This window comes from Ursus arctos, unplaced genomic scaffold (assembly GCF_023065955.2).
Source record: "Ursus arctos isolate Adak ecotype North America unplaced genomic scaffold, UrsArc2.0 scaffold_19, whole genome shotgun sequence".
Taxonomy (NCBI): domain Eukaryota; kingdom Metazoa; phylum Chordata; class Mammalia; order Carnivora; family Ursidae; genus Ursus; species Ursus arctos.
Genome location: NW_026622863.1, coordinates 57,218,907 through 57,234,581, shown reverse-complemented (window position 1 = coordinate 57,234,581; position 15,675 = coordinate 57,218,907). Strand labels below are relative to the sequence as shown.

The window sequence follows — 15,675 nt, the reverse complement described above, 5'->3', positions numbered from 1 at the left end:
GATCAAGAAGAGGTCATGGCTGGGTCTGAGAGATGTCAGGACTGGGCAGGGGTGGGGTGGCAGTGGGGAGGGAGTGACCAGACAGAGCAGAATCAGAGAGGGGCCAGAGTAGGGTCAGGGCTGAGCAGGGCTACGCCAGCGCTGGGGTACCGGCGTCTCTGAGGTCAGTTCTTACAGTTTCTGGAGGGCTTGAGATCTGAATTTGTAAGTCCCTCCTCCTATCTGCCCCTAACCCCCCACCCCATTCCCAGGGCCTTCCCTGAATCAATTTCCTCCTCGTAGTCCCTTTTTAAGGTCAGTGTCTCTCCTTGCTCTCTTTCTCCTCTGTCTCTGTCTTTCTTCACCTTTTTCTGAGGCCTCGGGGACCAAGAGAAGGTTGGACCCATTCCCTGCCCTCAGAGACCTGCAGTCCGGGCTTGGGAGGGGAGACAGAACAGCCACAGCTTGAGAAGAACTCAAAAGAGGTCAGTGGGAATGCAGATATTCCGTGTATATGCAACCTTACCAGTCAGGAGGGGAGATATTTCTTTCTTTCTTTTTTTTTTTTTTTTAAGATTTTATTTATTCATTTGACAGAGAGAGACAGGCAGCGAGAGAGGGAACACAAGCAGGGGGAGTGGGAGAGGAAGAAGCAGGCTCCCAGCGGAGGAGCCCGATGCGGGGCTCGATCCTAGGACCCCAGGATCACGCCCTGAGCCAAGGCAGACGCTTAACGGCTGAGCCACCCAGGTGCCCCAGGAGGGGAGATATTTAAACTTCCGTTTCCCCCATCCTTCCTTTTGGCTTTTATGGTAGCCGTTTGGGGACAAAAAAGAAAGAAAAAAGAAAAATGCACAAACTTTCATGTCTTTAATTACAGGAATAGCCGACTCCTCTGTGTCTTAGCGTCCTCATTTGTCCAAGGAGATAAGGAGACTGTAGAGGGTTGTCTGAAGGATGAAGTGGGTTAATAACATGTAAAAGCACCCAGAACCCATTGTAATCAACAGCTGTCGAATTTTTTACACGTGGCAGAGGTTGATTTTTGACTCTCCAAGTTACTTTCTCCATCCGCCAAGCTCTTTCCCAAGTCCGAGACCCATATACCCAACTGTCCCCGAAATCCACATCGAGAGGTGTCACGGAAGGACGGGAAGCAATTACTCTACCTAGATACCATGGAAGCCCCCGCCAGTTCATTTATTCTTGCATGCAATCATTACCTTTTTCATTGAACAAATAGCAAAAGCTCGATACCAGCCGATGAGGGTGCAGTGGGAAACCGAAGAGATGCGTTGCCTACCCTCGAGGAGGTCTGTGGGGGAAGACCGATAGACCGATAGGGAAGAAAGTAGTGAAATAAGGGGCAGCACAAGTCCGGGGGATACCAGTGAAGAAAAGTTGCATGTTGCACTGTGGGAGCATTTGGTGGTGACCTTGCCCAAGAATTGAGGGTGGGCTGGGCTGGGCGGCTCGGAAAGGAGATGTGGGAGGAATGGCCTGGGAGGGCGGTTAGGGCGTTCTGGGCACGGGTGCGAGAAGAATGCTCCAGGCAGAGGGAGCAGCCTGAACTGTGTGTGGAAATGCCCAGGTAGGAAAGCTCTCAGTGAGAGAGGGACCCTGTGAAGTCTGTGTGGCTGGAGGTAAGTGAGCAAGGGAGGGGGGACGGGAGTCCCTGCCGGTTGGGAAGGTCAGCAGGGTCACAGGGGCTTGGCGAGTATAGGTATAGGCGACACTGTGGGTCTCGGCCTCGTGAACACGCTTTGGGACCTGTGTTGTAGCTGTGTGTGTCCTGCATTGGGATTTATGACGGGTCTAGGTAAGCGGGTGAGGTTGAGAGGAGAGATGGAGCATGGGGTTTGGGGAACAGGAACTGGAGGATGGGGTTGGAGACAAAACAAGTAGGGTCGGGCTTCGAGTGGGGTTGTGGATGGGGGCCGAGTTGGGCATTAGGGTTAGAGACGAGAATGAGGATGCGTTTGGAATCAGAGATGGGGCTGAGGTGGGCACTGGGGATTGGGTGGGGGTGGGGAGATGGCTGTGGGAGGAAGGGGATTGAGAATGGGGTAAAAGGGGGCGCCTCCGTGGCGCAGTCGTGAAGCGTCCGCCTTCGGCTCAGGGAGTGATCCAGGCGTTCTGGGATCGAGCCCCACATCAGGCTCGTCCGCTGGGAGCCTGCTTCTTCCTCTCCCACTCCCCCTGCTTGTGTTCCCTCTCTCGCTGGCTGTCTCTGGCTCTGTCAAATAAATAAAATCTTTATTTAAAAAAAAAAGAATGGGGTAAAAGACAAAGTCTGGGTGGGGATGGAGATGTGGCTGTGGTCGGAAACGGAGACTCGCATGCGGCAGTGGGTTGCAGGTGGATCCTGGCCCCCAGAACTCTCTTCTTTACCAGCCGACGTGGTCTCTTCCTGGGTCGAGGACCGCAAGTTCATCCTGCGGGGCTGGTGTCTCATCTTCAGCGTCCTCGCAACCCTGATGGTGCTCAGCGTGGTGGACGGACGTCTGGCCTACTTGCAGGGCTCTTATACTGGCTTCCTGGGCATCTGGACAGACTGCAGGAAGCACAAGTGTGCCAACTTGGGCCAAGTCCCCGGTCAGTAGGAGCCTGGACAGGCTATGGGGTACTCGAAGGAAGGCGTGTCTCCGGAGGTTATCAGGGGCGGGACTCTCTGGGCGAATCTCTTTGGATGTTCTTGGGGGAAATGTTTGGAATTCTGGGGAGGGTCTCTGGAGATTCTCTGAAGGCCTTGTGACGGAGTCTGCTGGAGTTATATATGGCTTTTGAAGAAACAGGGAAACAGGACTGTCCTAGTGCCCGGGAAGAGCATTCCAATTGACCAAAAATCAATCTGCCTAGTGATTAGAGGGGTGAAGACGCCATCATTCTCTCCCTCACTTTTTAAAAAAAGACTTATTTATTGATTTGAGAGAGACAGAGAGTGCAGGGGGGAGGGGCAGAGGGAGAGAGAGAGAGAGTCCCAAGCAGACTCTGAGCTGAGGGGCTTGATCTCAGGACCCGGAGATCCTGACCTGAGCTGAAACCAAGAGTCAGATGTTCAACTGACGGCCCTCACCCTCATTTTTAAAAATAGCGTGTTTTTTTTTTTAAAGATGATTTTTAAAAAGATGATTTCCAGTCGTCTCAGAAGCGTTTTGCTTCCTTGTAGGTCTCTGTGTGTTTCCAGTGCTTTTGAGCACTGCCAACAGGAGGCAGCCCAGAACCTGGAGCCAGAGTGCCTGGGTTTGGATCCTGGCTCAACTGCTTGTTGACTGGGTGATCTTGGGCACCTTCTTTGACCTTTCTGTCTCAGTTTCCTCATTTCTAAAATGGTAGTGGTAGAAGTCCCTACTCATGCATTGTTTGAAGAGTTAGCAAGTTAAAACATGTAGAGGAATTAAAACGGTGCCTGGCACATATTACACGCTACCCCAGGGTTAGCTGCTGCTGCTATTATTATTATTATTATTATTATTATTATTATTATTATTATTAAAGGTTCTTTTCTTCAGCCAATGCACCTACCTTCATTTCAGATCTCAAATAAGTTCATGAAATTTCCAGAACACTGTGTGGTATTAATCTTATTTATTTATCTCGGATATCTCTTTCTTGCATACCTCCCAAACTCAAGCTGGTGTAAATAAGACAAACATGATTTCAAGTTATGGAGGAGTACAGAGGCATAGATCTATTCCGGGTTCAGGTACTGCTGGATCCAGGCACTTAAAGGGTGTCATTAGGGAATCTGTCTCTTGCCACCTGCCTGTCAAGGCTTCCTCTGTGTTGGGCCCTCAGGCAAGCTTTGCGTGGCAGTGGGGCCCACCAGCAGCACCCAGATTCTGTCCTTTCTATGAACAACCATGGGGAAAAGAGAATAAGTTGCCTTCCGCAGCCCTCAAGCAAAGCTCTCAGGATTAGCTCTGATGGGATCAGATTTACTTCCCTGGGATTTCTCCCTCCTCCCTGCACCAGTTGCTGTGGTCAGGAAGATGTCATGCTGTGATTGGCTGGGTCTGGATCACACTCTTTTCTTACAAGTCAGTGGAGGGGTCATTTCTATGAGAAGCACAAGGACAGAAAGTGGGCAGAGTTCCTCTGAACAAAGTCAAGTTGCTGCTGCCAGAAGAATGGGAATGGATGCGGGGTGAAGAAAAACAACAGTTCACAACTTTCTCCCATATTTATGATGCCGTATTGGAGTATAATTGCCCTGGGGGTATTCCCAAGAGCAGAACAGCAATGCTTCAGGAGAACTGAGGAGACTTTGTAAGACTTTGATATATGCTCCCCAGAGAAGTCAGGGTTCTCATGACAAGTGACAGAAACCAATTAAAGCTAGTTTAAGCAGAAAATAGATTTCTACAGGATGTTGGGGCGTTGGCAGAACCCCTGCAAGGCCAGAGGATCGGGCCCCAGGAGCCAAGTGCTCAGGACCATGCCCAGAGAGCCTCCGGAGGACTGGCTGGTGGGGCACAGGATGCCCTGTGCACCCCAGTCTCTCCAGGCCTGGACTCCACTGGGGAACCTCTTTCTCTGCTGCCCTGGGACCCCGGACGTAGCTATGGCCACACCTACCAGAATAGAGTCCATGCCTCCTTTCAGCTGCTGGTTCCAGGTCTAGTGCGGCTCTTTAGTCATGGAGCTGGTCACGTGCTGAGGTCTTAAAGCTCTACGGGACGCTGGTTTCCTTCCTGGGAAGGAAAAACGAGTGTTGAACGTTCATTTCATTCCCCTTTTGCTCTAACACGTTAACTTTGTGTGATTTTAAAATTTTTCTTTATTTTAAAATTTAAGTTACTTTTATTTGAACAGGCAATGTATTTATACGGTTCAACATTTTAACAAGTGCAAGAGTCTCCCTCACCTTACCGTCCCCTATCCCACTCATTCCCTTTCCTGGGGGTAACCAGTGCTGCTAAGCCATTTTTAAGCTCCTGCGTGTTCTTCTAGTCTTATTTTCTGCACATATGAGAAAATAGCTGTGTTTATACAGACATCTACACACACCCACACCCACACGTATAGGTATGCCTCTATACTGTGTATGTTGGTCACTTAAAAAACACACAAGGCAGGGGCGCCTGGGTGGCTCAGTCGTTAAACGTCTGCCTTTGGCTCAGGGCGTGATCCCGGAGTCCCGGGATCGAGCCCCACATTAGGCTCCTCCGCTGGGAGCCTGCTTCTTCCTCTCCCGCTCCCCCTGCTTGTGTTCCCTCTCTCGCTGGCTGTCTCTCTCTGTCAAATAAATAAATAAAATCTTACACACACACACACACACACACACACACACACACACACACACGGCAGTATTACAGCTCTCTTTTAAAAAGTAAATCATCATTGATTGAATGCTAAGATTGTACAATGCTTTATGGTTGGCATATAGCTTTTGAGGGCTTTTTTAAGGTGTAGAAACTTCGAATTTTTATGTTCTGATTTCCCCAGCTTTGCCTCTGAGACTTTACCAATTGCTTCTCAGCTTTGGGGAGTTCCTTTCCCTCTAGATTTTTGGTGACAATTCAATTCTAGTTTTGTGTGTGTGTGTGTGCATGTGTGTGTGTGTGCGTGTGTGTACGAGATTTTAGTGTGTGGTATGCAGGCAGCAGTGAATCCTGTGCTCCTTGCCAACTTATGGAAAGGATTTGAATTAGTCAGGAGCCTTTGGGATCATAAGTAACAGAAACTCTAACTTGAAATAGCTTGAGTGAAAGAATTTATGGTCTCATCTAAATGAAAAAGGGTGGGAGTAGGAATGCTTTCGGGCATCGCTGAATTTAAGAGTCCAAGTGATAGCAGCAGACATGACTATCTGTCTGTTTCTTGGCTCCTTGAATTGGCTTCATCCTCAAGGCCCCACATAGTGGTAAGTCAGGATCTAGTTAGGAAAATAAATCATTCTAGATGCCTCAGAGGTGGTAAATATAGGGACAGAAGAAAGGGAGGTGGTTTACCAGGGCCTGGAAGCTGTAGCCATCTGGAAGGCATAGACTCATGGTGAGATTTGCTTAGAGATGACCAGAATCTATTGCTAAAGACATCAGCTGAGGTGGGGTTTGGGGAGAGGAAAATAAATACACTGGCTTGTCCTCTCCTTCCAGAGCCAGTCTTCTGCTGGTGCTGCCCATTAGCCAAACATAATGATAAGCCACTGAGCACAGGAGGCTCAGAAATGTAGTCCTTGCAATACAGAACAGGGAAGGGTGGCAAATGGATCTGAGAGCAGACAGACACACAAGTGGCAGAAATACTAACAATATGGCCTCCAGTCTGGCAAGTAAAAGAACACAAAAAGGTTCCTGCAAAAGTCTTGTGTGGCTGGGTCACACGAGCACCCCCAAATCAAATATAGCATCCAGAGCAATGCAATGCATTGATTAGCTTATAACTGGGGCCGAGAGTGGGGAATGGACCTTGAGGCTTATGCCACAAATGTCTACTTCCGACCAAACTACAAGGTGCTCCAGTCTCTTGGATGACAAGAGCCAGGGATGTGAATGTCATCTCAACTCTCTTTCTCCCATCCTCTCGTCTGCTTTCCTTCCTTAGTTTTACTCAATCAGATCTCCTGTTCCCATGAGACTGGGTCCAAGGCTCAGGCAGCCCCAGACTCCTCCTCTTGACTAGAGGAAAGAGGGCTCTTGAGAGCTTCAGTGAGAAAAAGTCCGGGGGGGGGGGCGCCTGGGTGGCTCAGTCATTAAGCGTCTGCCTTTGGCTCAGGGCGTGATCCCAGGGTCCTGGGATCGAGCCCTGCATCGGGCTCCCTGCTCTGCTGGGAGCCTGCTTCTTCCTCTCCCACTCCCCCTGCTTGTGTTCCCTCTCTCACTGCCGCTCTCTCTGTCAAATAAATAAAATCTTAAAAAAAAAAAAAGAAAAGAAAAAGTCCCAGGGGACATCTGGGTGGCTCAGTTGGCTAAGTGTCTCCTTTTGGCTCAGGTCATAATCCCAGGGTCCTGGGATCGAATCCTGCATCAGGCTCCTTGCTTGGCGGGGAGCCTGCTTCTCCCTCTGCCTGAACCTCCCCTTGCTTGTGCCCTTTCTCTCTCTATTTCAAATAAATAAATAAGATCTTTAAAAAAAGTCCCAGAGCAGAGCTTGATTGGTTGGCTTTGGTCATGTACCCATCTTTGGGCCAATCACCATGGCCTGTGGTATGGGGCACTGTGATTGGCTCAGCCAGAGTCATATGACTATTTTTGTGGCCCCAGAAGGCAAGGAATGTCATGAGCAGTCCTCAACCAGGATTTTGTGATTGACCCCCAGAGGACTCGCTGTTCTGTATATATGACCAAGCTTTTACTTTCTGGTTAGGTTTCTGGTTATGTGTTAGAAATGTGCAGTGTGGGGCGCCTGGGTGGCACAGCGGTTAAGCGTCTGCCTTTGGCTCAGGGCGTGATCCCAGCGTTATGGGATCGAGCCCCACATCAGGCTCCTCTGCTATGAGCCTGCTTCTTCCTCTCCCACTCCCCCTGCTTGTGTTCCCTCTCTCGCTGGCTGTCTCTATCTCTGTCGAATAAATAAATAAAATCTTTTAATAAAAAATAATAAAAAAAAAAGAAACGTGCAGTGTGCCAGAAACAAAGCAGTTGGAGTCTTAGCTTATTTGGCTGAAGCAGTTTTGCACTGTTCAAAAGTAGGCAAAGTAGGGAAGGGCTAAAAGGAGATGTAATTCTCAGAAGGGGCCAAAATTCTTGTTCTGAAATGTATATTGGATAAATAGCAACTTAAACTGAGTGTGACTCTGTGGTTTTTAGGGTATTTGGAAGTTTTTCTTGTGTATACATATCTGTGTATACTCTGGGGGTCAAGGCGGGTGATTTGGAGAAGGTCTGTGGGGGATTCTGGGATGTGAATGGGATCGTTAGGGGACCTTGGAATGTGAATGGGAGAGACTTTAGCAGTAGGGTGACTTTGGAGACTAGGGGTGACTAAAGTGTCTCAGATGATTTTTGAGGGTGCTATGGGGGTGTCTAGATGTGATACTGAGGGTATTAATGCGAGTTGTTGTGGGATGCCTTTTGGGAGTATGGGATGACTTTGGAGGTGTCTGTGGGGATGACTCTAGAAATGATTGAGATGATTCTATGGGGTGACTTTGAGGATGTGAGTGGGCGTGACTTGGGGTCATCTGTGGGGTCACCTTGGAAGTATGGATGAAGTTGATTATGAGGGTTCTGGGCTTGACTTTGGGGTAGGTGGGGGTGATTTGGGACAACTTTGAGGGTGTAATTGGGGATGATTTTGACTTTACAGGTGCCTGGGGTGACTTTGTGAGAGAGTCATTTTGGGGTTTCTAGGAAGGGACTTAGGTGATGGAAGTGGGGGTGAAGTTGAAGATGTCTGTTGCCAAACTTTGGGAGTGTCCATTGGTCTGCTCATGGGGATGTCAGTGGGATGAGGTAGGAGGGTGACCTTGGAGAGTATCTGGGGATGACTCTGGACATTTCCTCTTCTCCCCCTAGTTCTCATCCATATGAGCATGGGCTTCATGATGCTGGCCCTGATCCTGTGTCTCACCCTCCTCCCCACCATGTGCCTCTCCTTCCAGCCAGTCTTCCGACGCCTTACTAAGATCGACCTTGTCTTCAGTTCTCTCAGCTTCAGCATTGGTAATTGTCGGCTTGGGGGAGGGGGTGCCTTTCCCACCACCCAGTATCTCTCCCCATGTCTCTCTTTTTGGCTTTGGGGAGGTGTATCTCAAAAGTTCTGTCCTGCTATCTGCTGGGTGTCTGTCTTCGAATGTCATTTGGGGTCTCTGCCCCGCTCTTTCTGTGTGCATCTCAATTCTACTTTATCTTTCGCAGTCGGGGTGAGTATAGGGGTATCTCTCTCTCCTTCCTGCTTCCCCTCTCTCTTTCCACTTCTGTCCGGGTATCTTTGTGTCTGTCACGGAGTGTGTGCGTATGTATACGTGTGTGTGTAACGTGCGCGCAGTGGCTTGTCACGAAGAGTGGGAGAGGAGAGGCTGTCTGTCTCTTCTCTTTCTGGGGGGTCCTGGGGTCCCGGTCCAGCCTTGTGTCCATCTCTGGCCCCACCCCACTGCAGGGTTCCTGATTGTTCTCAGTCTGACACTCTTTGTGGTCAACTGCGAGACGCTGCAGCCGAGGCCACAGGTATCCTACCTGGTGACCACCTACCTGTGCTGGGCGGCCGGCGCCTTGATGTTGTGGACCGGTGAGGGCGGGGCTGGGGGGAAGGGGTGGTGCCTCGGTAGGGCAGGGGGCGGAGCCCAGGCGAGAACACGAGGCAGGGCCCGGGGCCGCATAGGGGCGGACCCGAGGGGAGTCGGCCTCGAGGGATGGGGCGGGGCCTAGGGCGTGGCTCGGAGTTCAACGGCCCACTAGCCACCTCCGCCCCCGACCGGCAGGAGCTCTGAGCTACTTAAACCACCTGGGCATATGGCGCAAAGGGACGTCCCTTAAGGCGCGGCGGGTGAGCAACCGTCGGTGGGCCTTGCAGCAGAACACCCCGAGACGCATCTCCCAACAGCAGTCCGACGCGGACCAGGAGCACACCGTGGACCTGCCCAGTGCGCTCAACCCCTCAAGCCTCTCGAAACAGCCGCACACGAGCTTCTCAGGGCAGTGACCGCAGTCAGATACCGGCCGATCCCCTTCATCGTGGCCACGTGATTAGACCTCCCTGCGAGGCCCCACTCCCGAAGAACGTGCCCCACCCCTCGAGCTACGGTCTACCCTTCGCGGCTCTGTTCCCGCCCACTGAATCCTCATCCTACCCCCGCCCCTACAGTGCGACACCATCCCCTCGGTGTCCGTAAGCTGTCAGCTGTGCAACCGGTTGGTGTGCCCCCCCACCCCCAGCCTAGCTAGGGCCCGCCCCTGGGTGTCTAGCCGTCTCAGGCCACGCCCCGAAGTTGCACTCCAGCGCAGGAACTCCACCCATTCCGAGGGCGAGTCCCGCCCCCTGACATCCAGCCACGCCCCCGCCGGAGCGCCGCACTGCCCCGCATTTGATGTAGCTACGCCCTCCTGGGGAACCACCCTCTCCCCCAGAAAGGCGTGGCTTGGGATAACATCTCCTACCTGCCCCCCCCAAATGACTTTTCCCACACAATAAAACGTGGGCGCCTCACAACCTTTAAGTACGACCCTCCATTGCGTCCTCTCACCCAGGGCAGAGTCGGGTCCCACGTGTGTGAGCGGTATCGAGTCCCTGCCTTGCTTGCCCTTTGGGGTCTGAGCCTCTCCGCAGGTTTGTCTACACCTGTCTCTGCTCCTTCCTTTCCCCTAGCTCATTCGTGCACGCCTCCTGCCGCGAGCCTGGGAGGGCTGGAGAGGCTGTAGACGGGCCGGGTGGATCCCCAGCTTCCAGGTTCCCTGCGTCTGGAAGGCCAGCGGACACCAAACGTGATGCGAATTTGATGCGTATTTGATTTTACTGGGGGTAGGGAACATGATGGGGGCATTCAGGAATTGGCTGTCATGGTCTCCTTGATCCACTCCAGGTGCGAGATCACTTTGGTGTAGACTGCGGGCATATTGGGGCTGCCACATGGGATGTGGCCCCAGGATGTGATTCCTTGAAGCACACCATCGCAGATCAGTGGACCCCCCGAGTCACCCTGCAGCACAAGGGGGAGAGGAAAAGAAAGGTCAGCGAGGGCCCCAGTTCTGCCGGCGGAGCACCAGCTCTAACAGCTGGGCTCACAGAGAGCAGACTTCGACTCCCCAGCTCCGGGAAAAATCACAGTTCTTTCCGGAGTCCATGGCCCTCTGGCTGGTGGATTCCAACAGAGGTGGACTCTGATGTAGAAGAGAGAGATCTGTGGGAGACCAGGATGAGGGTGGGGAAAGGAAAGGGAGCAGGGGGAGGGCGCTGAGGCTCGGTTGGGGGAGCCGGAGCTGGGAAGCAGTGGAGACAGATGCCTGGTTAGCTCTCAACAGCAGTCCAGAACCTAAGTCCCCTCCCCCAGCACCTCGAGGCCTGGGGGTGGGGGGATGGGGCAGGCCGGCTCACCGCACAGGTGTCCTTGCCGCCCTCCAGCTGTCCAGCGCACAGCATGAACTCTGTCACCTTCTGGGAGTGGCCCTTGGCACATACGTCATTGGACAGGAGTTCGACGTCCACACATTGGAGGTCGTCTGGATAGACGACTACAGACCAGAGAGAAAACGGGCTGTGACCAGACCCCAGGCGGCTCCTCGGCCCCTCCTCCCTCAGACCCTGAGTCCAGTCCCCAGCCCCCTCCTCCCCACACCCGAGTGTCTGGGCTCCAGGCTGCGGGGTCTGGCCCTGGCGTACACTTATCCGGTTCAACGCTGCCCCAGCCAGAGGCATAGCAGGTGCTCCCTAGTTGGGGTTCCTGGGTGGGCAGGTCCAGGACCCTCACAGCATCTGTAATCTGGGCGGGCTCTGCCAGGCGCAGCAGCATGAGGTCGTGGCTGTAGTCCTCTCCGGGGAGGCGGGTGTGGTTCTTCAAGAGACTCAGGTTGAACTCGGGGTGTGGGAAGCTGTCACTGACCTGGGCAAACTGGGCTGTGTCTTCGTGCTCGAACAGGTTGTGGCGACCCAGCCAGAGCTGGTAATTGCTGGGGAAAGAGGGGGCCCCAGGGAATGAGGAGAGAGGAGGGGGAAAGGGAGATGGGGCCAGGGAGCCTGGGGGAGGGTCCCGAAGACAGAGAGAAACAAGGAGTAACCTCGGAGAGAGAGTTGGGAAGATAAAGAGCTATGAAGAAAAGGCAGTGAGTGAGAGACAGAGCGATGTGACAAGGTCAAAGCCAGAGACAAAGACAGGGGAGTGAAAAAGAGCACAAAGGGAGAGAGGGGATGAGAGGCAGAGAGAGGACAGTGAAAGACAGAGACAGAAGAAGGAGGCCCTGGGAGGGAAGGAGCAGGAGTGAAGGAAGACACAGGGAGGAGAAGGAGCAGCGGCTCAGTGAGACTGGGACAGGAAGCAAAGGGAGAGAGGGAGGAATACAGGCTGAGAGGGTGGGGGGCAGCCTGAGAGAGAACAGGGAGGGAGGACAGGGAGGGAGGACAGGAGGGGCAGGGAGGGGGCCTGGGACAGACTCAGCTGCAGCAGGGGCTGTGGGGCTGGCTCCCCAGCAGCGGGTGGCCTGGCTCCCAGCCCAAGGTCTGCTCCACCTCCCTCCCCAGGCTTTCTCCCCCTTCCTCCTCCTTCTCTTTCTCCTTCTCCTACTCCAGGGCCCCCAGCAGGCTCCAGCTGAAACCAGTCCTTCCCTGTGTCCCCTGGAGTGTATCATTGTCCTGGAGGGAGGGGCTGGGCACATGAGAAGCGCCCCTCTCACACACACATGTCAGGATAATCCCTTCCTTGTCTCTGGGGGTCCCCCTCAGTCCCATCCTGGTGGTGCTCAGCAGCGATGGGGGAGAGGGAGTGAGGCAGAGACCCAGAGAGAGAGATGGGGCAGCGAGATAGAGGGTGAGACATACAGGTACAGGGGTGCAGCGGAGGGACCCAGAAGTGGACAGACACGGGGACACACAGAGACACCGAGACCAAACAGAGAGGGAGACAGGGATAAATCATACTCAGACAGACAGACACATGCCAGAGCCAGTTACTGAGAGACACGGAGACACAGGACAGGGAGACACAGGAAGACAGTCACAGGGAGAGACAGAGAGACAGGCTGCCGTGGGAGGGCTTCCTGGGGTTGTCCCTGCCACCTTCCATGGGACCCAGACCAGTGCCATCTTTGTTTCCCTGAGCCCCCCAACCTCCCCTGAGGTGAACCCAGCGTCCGTGCCCAGTTGTTTATTCCCGTGGGAGCACAGACACCCCCTCCCCACTCACCCTGCCCCCACTCACTCGTTTAAGCAGTGGGCGGCTGTGAGCACCCACTGTGGGTGCACCAGGACGCCCCCGCACTGGAACTTGCTATAATGGTACAGAGCTGCCTGCCAGGGCTGGGAATTCTCCTCACAGTCCCAGCCCCCTATGATCCGGGACTGGATGGGGGGCACGGCGCCTGCGGAAGAGGTGCTGGGTGAGGGCAGGTGGGAGGTGGCAGTGGGACCGGGGATACTGGGCTTGGAGAGGGAGCTGTGCTGTGGGGTTGGAGGGACATGGGGGCAGAGGAGCAGGGCTGGGGGTCTGGGGAGATGGGCAAGGAGTGTGGGAAGTTTCTGGAATTCTGGAGCCATTCCTGGGATTGTGGGTTGGTGGCGGGTCCTGGGTGGGGAGACTATGCTGAGAACAGAGCCAACCACGGGGATCAGGCAGGAGACAAGAAGGCAGCGTGTGGAGTAGCATGTGGTGTGGGGATTGGGTGATATGGGGGTGATTTGGGGTCTTGGCCTGGGGAACAGAAAATGGTGAGTTCTGAGAGGGAAAAAAGATTCTAGAAACAGAGGATGTATGCCCCAAGGGAGTGGCTCAAAAGCTGGGAAGGAAGGATTTGGGGGATTACAGGGATCCCAGGCTGAAGAATCGGTTAAGGCCTAGGTTGGGCTTTCAGGGTTCTGCAAAGATGCAGGGGAAGTAGGTCTGAGAGGTCAAGAATTGCATGTGGGCTGAGGAGTCTCGGTGTGATTTGAAGTCCCTTGATTGGGGCTGGGAGAGGGTCCTCTGGGGGTCTGGGGTCCTTGAACAGGAATGGCTTTGTAAGAGAGGTGAGGCCATGGAACTGGGGTTGGGGTCAGGACTGGGAAGCGGGCTCAGGGGGAGGCAGAGCCGGATGATCGTTCTTCTGGAATCGGGTGATCCTCGTGGAGATGGGGTTCATAGTCTGAGGGTACTGGAAAGACCTGGGGTTCTCTCGGGGGTGGTGCCGGACAGGAATGAAGATGGAGGCATATTGGGGCCATGCAGCTGGGGGAATGCAGGGAGGACCCACTTGTTGTGGGGTTTTAGAATCATATGCTGGAGTACCGGGGGAGGTAGGGCAGGACAGCTGGGCTGTGAAGGTATTTGGGATCCTGGAGGGAAGTCCAGAAAACCAGAGCCATACAGGAGGGATTCACTTGGGGAGGGCTGGAGCATGGGGAGGAAGGAAATTCTACAGGGAAAGCAGCCTGTAGTTGGGGCTCTGGGTGTTCTTCCTCAGGGAGAAGTTGGGGGTGCTGGATCAGGGTTCAGGGACAAGGAGCTGGGGAAGGAAGAGACATTTGTAGAATCCTCATACCAGGATGGAGGGGCGCACGTGGAGTCATGGGCCAGAAAGTCTGTTTGGGGAGAAGCATAGGTGTCTGATGGAATTTGGGGGACCTGGGAAGATTTGAAGGGAACCAGATGCCAGGGACAGGAGGACCTAGTTGAGAGCTGAGAGCAGATGGGAAAAATCGCCAGGGTGTAGAAGGATTTGGGGACTCAGGAGCCAGAGCCATAGGGAACTGGGGGGTGGGTGAGGGTGATCAGGGTCCCAGGGTCTGCTGGGATTGGGGGCACTCCTTGGAAGAGTTGGAGTCCCCCCAAAAGAGAGACAGAGATGGCCCAGGCTCTGCCCCTTTGGTAAGAGGAAGGAGTCTGAGTGGGGAAGAGGAGAAAGTTCTGGGGGTTCCTGGGAGGGAGCAGGGACCTAATGCAAGAATGACTGTGACCATGAGGAGGGGCTGGGGTAGGACTTCAGGGGCCCGGGAGAGAGCCTGGGACCTGGGTCTGGGATGGACTTTGGGAGAGGAAGAAGTTATAGGGGTGAGGACAGCATGAGAGTCGGGCCCACTCCCCCACCCCACATCTTCCCCACTGTCTCACCAGTCCCCGCGTGGGACAGGGCAAGGCACAGAACCAGGAACCACATGGTGACCACGGGCAGGCTGGTGGTGAGCTCGGAGCTTGGAAGCCTCCCCAAGGAGTGTTTTAAAACCCTCATTGCACCCCCCCAGCCCCGCCCCTGCTCTGCTGGCACGCAGATGCTGGCCAAGGCCCTGCCCCTGCTGCCTGGGGGCTGGACACCTCCCCCCACCCCAGAGCTGTGGAAGGGGCGGGAGAGCAAGCACCTGTTGTCCTCTGGGCCCTGATTGTGCTGGAAGCATTCCTGAGGCCTGAGGCCAGACGGGGCAGGGCCTGGAGCTCCTGGGCCCCTGCCCTTCGAGACAGAGCTAGTGAGGGGAGGTGAGGGGGGTGAGTGGGAAAAGAAAGAGGAGAGCGGAGGAATCACGGACCTCCAATACAAAGCCCCATATACCGGAACCCCAAGGAAAGTCACACACCCGAAGATGCAGTGTACCCTCAGACACCAGCAGGGGGCTCTGATTCCCTTCTCCCTGCACCACTTGGAGCTGAAATGCCAGTTTCGCAGCTTCCGCTGCCTCTGAACCATAAGCTTTGGCTTTCAGAACACCCTGATTCTTGCACTCCTGGACTCAGGACCTAGGTCCCAATCTATTGTTTCTCTCCGAATAAAATTGTGGCAGGTACCGACCATCACAATCCTAGTGCCCCCAGATCCAGAAATAGGAAGTTTCCGTGGTGTCTGTGAATAAATTCCCTAGCATTTCAAAATCCAATGTCCCCCTGCCCCCAAACAATGTTGGGATCCCGTTACACCCCACCCCTACTCATTGTTCCCCAGATCTGGATGCTCAAGGTTACGTCCTCCAAAGTCCCACGAATTCCAGACTATCTCCTTTCCACCGTCAAGAGCATCCTGTCCATAAATTCTAATTCTCCTCCCCCCCAGTAAAATAGTTAGGTCTCGGGAGCCAGGTTCATGTAGTTCAACATTGGGTGACCTTGAAGATCACATCTGGGGGGATCTCTGTTGAGAATGG

At 53.9% G+C, this 15,675-nt stretch overlaps 1 protein-coding gene across 1 annotated transcript; it reads right to left on the bottom strand.

The window, feature by feature from the left end:
* Positions 1–10,367: 10,367 nt before the first annotated feature.
* Positions 10,368–14,726, bottom strand: KLK1 (kallikrein 1). Its single transcript, XM_026488287.4, has 5 exons — positions 14,657–14,726; positions 12,773–12,932; positions 11,242–11,528; positions 10,957–11,093; positions 10,368–10,561 (listed from the first exon to the last, which is right to left on the bottom strand). The coding sequence occupies exons 1-5, from the start codon at positions 14,700–14,702 to the stop codon at positions 10,406–10,408; spliced, it is 786 nt and encodes a 261-aa protein (XP_026344072.2). The 5' UTR covers positions 14,703–14,726; the 3' UTR covers positions 10,368–10,405.
* Positions 14,727–15,675: the final 949 nt, after the last annotated feature.

What these genes read in the sequence shown, in the direction of transcription:
- KLK1 (XM_026488287.4), bottom strand. Translation starts at nt 14,702, where the DNA reads ATGTGGTTCCTGGTTCTGTGCCTTGCCCTGTCCCACGCGGGGACTG. An exon ending in CCTGTCCCACGCGGGGACTG is followed by an intron (nt 12,933 to 14,656) that starts GTGAGACAGTGG and finishes CCTCTTCCGCAG; the next exon opens with GCGCCGTGCCCCCCATCCAG. An exon ending in CAGCGTTGAACCGGATAAGT is followed by an intron (nt 11,094 to 11,241) that starts GTACGCCAGGGC and finishes TCTGGTCTGTAG; the next exon opens with TCGTCTATCCAGACGACCTC.